General features: G+C 44.0%; 2 protein-coding genes across 2 annotated transcripts in view; one reads left to right on the forward strand and one right to left on the reverse strand.

Moving 5' to 3' along the window:
• Nucleotides 1-2515: 2515 nt before the first annotated feature.
• LOC109487367 (toll-like receptor 13) lies at nt 2516-6082 on the reverse strand. The gene has a single exon (XM_019791343.1). The coding sequence runs from the start codon at nt 6007-6009 to the stop codon at nt 2842-2844; it is 3168 nt and encodes a 1055-aa protein (XP_019646902.1). The 5' UTR covers nt 6010-6082; the 3' UTR covers nt 2516-2841.
• A 284-nt stretch (nt 6083-6366) lies between these two features.
• The window catches only part of LOC109487321 (insulin-like growth factor-binding protein complex acid labile subunit), a 4653-nt gene continuing 2309 nt past the window's right edge, over nt 6367-8710 (forward strand). Inside the window, exon 1 of the mRNA XM_019791299.1 lies at nt 6367-8692. Within this exon, the coding sequence (XP_019646858.1) occupies nt 6882-8692 (1811 nt within the window). The 5' untranslated portion in view covers nt 6367-6881. The remainder of the gene's footprint in view (nt 8693-8710) is intronic.

The raw sequence follows: 8710 nt of genomic DNA on the forward strand, positions 1-8710 counted from the left end.
TACAAAGGGTACTGCAAGGATCAGAAAAATTGGCATAATTTCTCTTAAATTGCATAAAAAGCCGTTCTATCTAGATCTCCTCAAATTGGACAGTTTGGGGCACTTGCTTCTTTTCGCAGCGTGCGCTATACCATGTTTGTTTCTGCTGCTAGTGCACGGTCAAACAATATCGGTTATAAGGGGTAATTTATGGCCAGGTACCGTTGCACTGTTTGTCCCACGTACACCCTTTCAATAGTTTGCTCTTATGTCAGTTCAAAAAATTTTGAAAACCTTTCAGTTGGAAGAAGGATGCATAAGTGAAAACTCGGGTCACCGTTCCAGCCATTTAACGTTTAAGTATTAATTTTATGGAGCGTGTTAGGTTTGAGCATTCGTACTCAAAATAGCAACATGGTGTTTTCTTTCTGCGAAAGCCTTTACATGTAGGCGAAATCCGTGCGATGTCACAAAAGTTAAAAGTATTTGCGTGTAGTTGATTCTATCCGAAGTGGCGACGTATCTTTCAATCAACATTCTTTCCCCACAAAAGGACCGGTAGCTTTTACTTATACAGACGGCGGCGAACAAACTACGCAGGACAAAAAGTGTTGCAACAGTTCCGCACAACAAATCCCTGGGTCACAAAACGTGCGGAAAAGAAAGCGAATATCTGAAATATCCTAGTCTAAAAGCAGATATTATTAGGATGCTCTTAAGAGGGAATATCCTATCGTTCTTTATCTATTCTGTCCCGCTTTATCTTTTCAAAGAAGACCCTACCAACGGCATGTCCCACTTTAAAAAATAAGTAGGGCGTGCCGACAACAAATAGAATAAGGCAATTACGCCTCACCCGAGCTGGCCGTTCGGTTTTTTCTATGCCTCCAACCGTCCTATTATATCAGTGAATATAAACTGTCTTAAACCGCTGGCTTGTAGCGGGACAAGACAAATCAATGAAGCAACAAAGCCTGAAAAACGGCTCCGCCCGACAGCTTTGCACAAATCAATAGCACCTCAATAATGTCTTCAAGCATCCATAACACACACGGCACCGCGCTCACAAAGGATTTGTAGCAAATAACGATTTTTGTCTTGTGCGTGCGTCTTCAGGTGTTTAACGATGCCTTACCTGCGAGGCTGGGCGGAAGGATGACGGAAAAGTGAGACGAGTGGAGCAGACAGCGCCCGAGAGCCTCCCTCTCCGCTGGAGTGTTTGAACAAGCCTGCCCACTTCACTCCGGGGTGTCCGAGATAGTTAACTTTGCGGGGAAAATGTATCCTACAAAAATAATTTAAGATAATAGCTAGCGTGCGAGGGTGCAAAATTACCTAGGTCGAGGGGAGAAACGCGATCTCAAAACACGGTGTAGAGATACCGGGCGTATTGTTGGACGGGCGGCCAGCTTTGTGTAGCCTCAGGTCACCTTGGTGGTCGCTATGGGGACCAACTTTCGCGACAGGTAATCCATTGAAAGGCGGGATGGATATCGTCACCTGACGCCTTTGTTCGACACGCTCGCCTGTACTGAGTTATTCTAAGGATATTGTGACTGCGTGAACGGACGCAGAAAAGGCGCTTTCACTTGTGTTAATTGTTTTGACGAGGGTTTTGACATGAACTAGTGAGACACTCGAGCAGGTTTTAACGGATTTAAGTGTGAAGGGGCCACCTGCGTATTTTTCTGCCCTCTCATCACCTATTAGATAACTAATTATGCTGTGTTATCTATCCTTTGCCATTTTGTTCTGCGAAGCAGTCGTTTTGCCAGCATTTTGTCCTTGCTAAGAATCTTGAATACCCGCAACCTGATACAGAATACAAACGCATGGCGTAGCTACATGCACCTAAAACTCCGGTACAGTATCGATCCTATCTAATACATGTAATAGAATTAGCCTCCTGCATAGACCTTTCTGCCGGCCTTCGACCCCAGAGAAAAGAAACCGCCACGTTAAAAGAAACAAGTACAGACCGCCAGAAAAGTTTGACTAAGAGGCTATATTCGTCACAGGCTTGCTACTGACTCCTGCGTAGAAATCATTATGATACTTCTCAACAAGTCAAACGATATGTATACACTGAATCATGACAAGATGATCCCAATCATCCCATACACTTGAATGCACGACAGCACTGCTGTATGTATATACACTACCGAGTAAACTAGCTACTAGTATCGTGCACAAGAAATAGGGAATTGGGGGTGGGGTGGTGAAGGCCATTCAAAGTTTTGGGATCTGCGAGACACGGAAAAAGTTTAAGCCTTCTGAGTATAAAATTTAATCTCCGAAGCAATGTATACAATGTACTGCATGTAGTACTAGTATACTGTATGTTGCCGTGCTTTTGTAATCCGCTAAGCGGCGCCCTAGACACTCAGTTGTTCTCTATTTTTGGGCGGCGAGAAGTAGGGAAATATGATGCACTAAAGATAAATTTGACAAAATAATACAAGTTTTATGGATTTTAATGTTCCTATATACATAGCGTAACGTTGCTTGCATCACACAACTACTGAAAATCGTCCTGCTTTAAGCTTTGTGTTGATCACAGCGCAGTTTATACCTATCTTATTCATATATCTTTCCTCAATATACATGTATATTGCATGCAATCACAGTGTTCCTCTTTATATGATTCTATGTACATTGTGCATTATACTATAAAATTGACTCAAACAACTCATACAACTTCTGTATAATGTCCTTGGTAATACTGAACAGTCTAAAACGCAAGAGTAGAAATAAGAATATAACGTCCTGCCATGTGTACATAATGGTAAAATATACAATTAAAAAATCGGGAAGATGGAGCAAAAATTGTGGAACACCGGCTACACAACACTCTCTAATTTGTCACACTCTTAACAACGGTACGAGTTCGTGTTGTTCGTCGTCCCTCATGCGGCGGTCTCCAGCCCGTTCCGCGTTCACGGGTTTCCCCAAGGCGGCCCGCAGGCGTCTCCAGAACAGCGGCCTGCCCCGCACGTCCCCCGGCCACTCCAGGTACGTGTCCCGGTCCATCACGGCCTCCAGGTGCCGGTACTTCTTCAGCAGCGGCCGCGGAATCTCCTCCAAGAAGACGAGGATCAGCCGACAACTGCCGCCCTTGCCGAACAGGTTGTCGGGAGTCTGAGCCAGCTGCAGCTCGAACTCACACCAGCCGCTCCGCAGGAAGCTCCTGGTCAACACGCAGATGGTTTTTCGGCTGGTTTCGATGGCTTTGACGATGTTGTTTACAATGGGGGCACCGGGTAAGAAGTTTCTCTGGTGGATACAGAGTTTGTATCTGGGTTGGTCTTCGACGTTTTCCAAGTTGTGGCACAGTTCGCGCACCACCCACCTCGTGTCTTCGCTGTTATGTGCTACGAAGGCGTCGTACACAAACCTACGGCCTCTCATGGGTTCTTCGTCTTCGTTTCTACGTCTCAGCAGAAACATGAGGTACTTAATCTTCCAGCGGTGATAGCTGACCAGGAACGCCGCTAACATGTACAACAGAACCGCTGAAGAGGAGAATGCACAGGCTAGCGGCAGGTTAGGCTGGAACTCTGTGTCCGGAGTAGGCGTCGTACAGTTGATGTAAAAGTTTTCTAGTCTTGTTCCTGCGTATTCCGGAGGCCCGGCACACTTGTACCACTCAAGACTAAAGAAAAATAGGTTATCTGGATTGTCCCTCGCCCATTCCGCGAACCAGAGAAGCCTACAGTCACAGAAGAACGGATTCTCTTCGAACCGAATGCGATTGGCTTGCCGAATGACGTGCCCAAATGTCTCCTCTTCGAAGACGGCGATTTTAGTCTTAACCAAATGAAATCTCTTTAAGTTATGTAGGCCGTCAAATGCATGTCTTCCTACTTTGTAAACTTGGTTATGACTGAGGTCTAAGAACACTAAACTATCCAGGCCAGCGAAGGCATGCGGGTGAATAGTCCACAAATAGTATCTGATGACAAGTGCTTTCAACCGGCGCAGACCATAAAACCCAAAAGGTTCAATTTCGCTCAATAGAAGGTTTAAACTTAGATTTATCTTGGTCACGTTTTCAAGATCTTCAAACATCCTACTAGTGATGGTCCGGAGTCTGTTTTGACTCAAATCAAGTAGGTTTAATTTACCTAGACCTTGGAAAGCACGAGGTTCAATTGTCTCGATCCCGGTACCCTCTAAGGACAACGATACTAAGTTCCCAAGACCAGAGAATTCATTTGCTTTCAGAGAAGTGATTTGATTTCTTTTGAAATTAATAGACTTGAGGCTAGGTGCTACAACATTTCTAGCTGTGGTAAACAGATTGAAGGATAGGTCGAGATGGGTTAGAGAATTCAACCCCACGAACGTTGTGTTATCAATTCGAACGATGCCATTACCGGCAAGAGATAGGCTTTGAAGATTTAAGAGCCTTTTGAAAAGTGCAGGTGGAATGGTGTTCAAATTATTTGAGCTCAAATCTAGATATGTAAGAGCGTGTAGGGGGTCAAAAACGCGCTCTGGTAAGGTCTTGATATTGTTTCTTTGAAGTTGTAGTTTCTGTAAGCTTTCTAATCCTATAAACGCGTTCTCTTCAATGATAGTAATATTATTCGCTTTGAGGTCTAGGTCAGTAAGGTTTCTCGAATGTCGTAAGACTTCTGCTTTTAACACACTCAAGTCTGAGCCGAAAACACTTAGTTCCTCCAAACCTGGCAGTCGTCCAAAAGTTGTATTGTCTATGGCAAAGTTGCCTGGGGCTGTTCCCAATTCTAGCTTTTGTATCTTTGTATATTTCAACTCTGGTAATATCTTCAGCAATTGCGAAGATGGAATAGGCGTTTGGCTAAGATCTAATGTTCTCAAATGCCGGAGCTGTAACAGAATGCCTTCTTCAAATATGGAAATCGGATTGTAACTCAAAATGAAGTCATGGATCGGTGCGTTCAATAGAGGAACTACATTTTGAAAGCGGAACTGCTGCATTTTGGTACTGGACATGTAAATGGTATTAAGGGATGTCAGGTTTCTAAAGGACTGTGCGAATGTTGGAATGGAGAAGTAATTTCGGCTTACGTCCAGTGTTCGCAGTCTCGCTAGTCCTGACCAGAGTTCCTCCTTTGCTAACACGTCATCACGAAGCCTGTTGTTGGACAGGTCCAGTAACTCTAATTCTGACTGTGGATGGAAAAGTCTGTTGGGGAGGGTACTTATCTCATTATCGGTCATGTCGATCCTCTGTAGTCTTTGCTGTCCACAAAACGCACACTCTCCGACAATGATGGCATTTGAGCTGATGTCCAATAAAGTCAGGTTGTGTAGGCCTCTGAACGACCGTCTGTTGAGTTGCTGCAGACGGTTGTCTGAAAGGACTAGAGTTTGCAGAGAGAGAAGAGACGAGGTGATGTTGGACCACTGAGCGTCTCCTAGACCATTGCCGGATAAGTTCAGCGTCCGCAAGTTTGTCAGCGAGCCAAATGTTCCGTTTTCTACATACTCGATACGGTTCCAGCTTAAATCTAGATATTCCAAGTGCTCCAGTGCACCGAAAGACTGTCTGTTGACTTCACGTATGCTGTTGTGTTGTAGATTCAAGCGGAGAATTGATGGGGGCAAGTCTGGTGGTACAGCATCGAGGAACGAGCATGCAACCTCCGTTGGGCTCCATACCTGACATCCGTGAGGCCTGTCTCCATGTCCCACAGATAGAACTACCTCTTGTGACAGGAACCAGCACACGCCTAGAAAAGCTTCAAACCACATCTTCACGCTAAATCTTTGTGACAGAGAATCTACCAGAAAACTGTCAGAAGATGTTGGTAAATCCAAGTAGCAAGTTAATCTGTTTCTGACTACTAGAGTCAAACCCTGGGTAGCTTTACAGTCCGACTTGATTTGATCTAACCGACGGTGTTGCTTGACGCACCTTAATGTCACAGCAACCTGTACACGTAAACTGTGATATTTTGGTAAACTGCACAACCTTATCAGAAGAACCGAAACCAGAACGTTATTACATATCTGTGTGGTTAAGAATGAGGAAGTATGAGTCATGAAGGAAATGATTTACTTCAACTATAATTGTAATACATTATCTTGAACAGGAACAAACTTTGGCTGTTCTAGTGTTGTTCCGTTTTCAACTTTGTACAAAACACAAAAAAAAAAGTTTTGCTAACTATGTATACAAACTGGCGTTCATAATCGTTTGTGAATGGCTAAAGAACTGCAAATATATATATGAAGATTTTATGGTCTACAATTGAATCAAACAAACCTCAGTAAAAAATCTCGTTTAGCTTGTCAGCAATTCAATGCTTCTGCTTTCACGGTGAACTGTTGAAAGAAGAACAAGTTACAAGTACAAGTACAAGTTCCTGTTAAACTCATCAAACATCAGTAAAAATCTAGTTTAGCTTGTCAGCAGTTCAATGCTTCTGCTTTGTGAATTGCTGAAAGAGGAACAGCATATTTATCATCCTGGATGTATTCCTGATTAAGTCATCGACGAAAGTCGTTTCCATACATGGCTTCATTTTCACAGTTATATGAATAACACTTATCTATAAGATATCAAAATGACGTATGAGCACGAAGCCTATTGTTCTGGATTCAGTTTCGAAGGGTTTAACACTGTACTGAGAACAACTGATAGTCCCTCTCGGCGATGTGCCAAAGCCTTTCCCTGTGACTGTCTGCGCTAGTGGAAATGTTCATTTGATTATAAGATCGAGCCTGAGGCTGCACCGTTGTGGCTTGGTGAGAATAGTTGTCTGTTGGTTGGATCGAGTGCAGCGGGACCAGTTCTAGCTAGCCGCCATCGCCTGTAAAGTGACTCCCGGTCCGGGCAAGGACAATATCAGCTTGGTACCTCGAACAATCTTGGACAGATTTTGGACATTTTCTAAATTAATTTTGCTGGAAAGATGTGGTGGACTGTTGCCTTCCTCAGCCTTTCTGTGTGGCTCCTGTCCGGAATGACTGTTGGAAATGCAGACAATCCACATGGATGTCAGGTATGGAGTCCAACGGAGGTCAAATGCGCGCATACCGATCTCAACGAGGTCCCGCTAGACCTGCCTGCGACCATTCTGCGTTTGGATCTGCAGGACAGCCGATTAAAAGAACTGCGTAGACATTCTTTCGATGCTCTGAAGCGCCTGCAGTACTTAGATTTGAGTTGGACCCGTTTCGAGTATGTAGAAAACGGAACATTTGACTCGCTGACAAACTTGCGGACGCTGAACTTATCCAGAAATGGTCTAGGAGACGCTCAATGGTTCAACATCACATCATCTCTCCCATCTTTACAAACTCTGGTCCTCTCGGACAACCGTTTGCAGCAACTCAACAGATGGACGTTCGGAGACCTACACAACCTGACTTTCTTGGACACCAGCTCAAATGCCATCATTGTCGGAGAGTGTGCGTTTTGTGGACAGCAAAGACTGCAGAGGCTGGACATGACCGATAATGAGATAAGTACCCTCCCCAGCCGACTTTTCCATCCACAGTCAGAATTAGTGTTACTGGACCTGTCGAACAACAGGCTTCGTGATGACGTGTTAGCAAAGGAGGAGCTCTGGTCAGGACTAGCGAGACTGCGAACACTGGACGTAAGCCTAAACTACTTCTCCATTCCAAAATTCGCACAGTCCTTTAAAAACCTGACATCCCTTAATACCATTTACATGAGCAGCAACGAAATACAGCAGTTCCTGTTCCAAAATATAGTTCCTCTATTGAACGCACCGATCCATGACTTCATTTTGAGATACAATCCGATTTCCATATTTGAAGAAGGAATTCTGTTACAGCTCCGGCATTTGAGAACATTAGATCTTGGCAAAACGACCATTCCTTCTTCACAATTGCAAAAGATACTACCAGAGTTGCAAAATACAAAGATACAAAAGCTGCGATTTGAAACAGGTCCAGGCAACTTTGCCATAGATAATACAACTTTCGGACGACTGCCTGGTTTGCAGAAACTACGTGTCCACAGCTCAGATGTGAGGGTCTTAAAGGCAAACCTCTTGATACACTCAAAAAACCTCACTGAGTTGGTCTTGGGATCGAATAATATCAGCACCATTGACGAGTATGCATTTGCCGGACTCGAGAGCTTAGATATTCTTTACTTGCGCAGTAACAATATCCAAACTTTGCCAGACAACGTGTTCAATCCCCTACAAGCCCTTACATATCTAGATCTGAGCTCAAATAATTTGAACACCATTTCGCCTAGACTGTTCAAAGGGCTACTGCATCTTCATCGGCTATCTCTCTCTAGTAATGGCATCGTACAAATTGACAAAGCAACTTTCGTAGGGTTAAATTCTCTGATCCGTCTCGATCTATCCTTCAATCTCTTTACCACAGCTAGAAATGTTGTAGCACCGAGCGTCAAGTCCATTGATTTGTCGAGAAATGCACTCACAGTTCTACAAAGAAACGACTTCCAAGGTCTAACGAACCTAGTCTCTTTGTCCGTAGTCGGTAATAGTATGAAGACAATCGAACCTCGGACGTTTCAAGCTCTAGGAAAATTAGAAGAATTGGATCTGAGCTTGAATGGAATAGCCACAGTCACAAGTAGGATGTTTGAAGGCCTTGAAAATGTGACAAACTTAGATCTTAGTTTGAACGATGTCACAGAGATTGAACCGTATGGTTTCTATGGTTTGCGACGGTTGAGAGAGCTTGTTATCAGAAGCACACTGAGGACAATACAGTCGTATGCCTTTACTGGCCT

This window comes from Branchiostoma belcheri, unplaced genomic scaffold (assembly GCF_001625305.1).
Source record: "Branchiostoma belcheri isolate BF01 breed outbred unplaced genomic scaffold, Haploidv18h27 scaffold88, whole genome shotgun sequence".
In the NCBI taxonomy this organism is placed as follows: domain Eukaryota; kingdom Metazoa; phylum Chordata; class Leptocardii; order Amphioxiformes; family Branchiostomatidae; genus Branchiostoma; species Branchiostoma belcheri.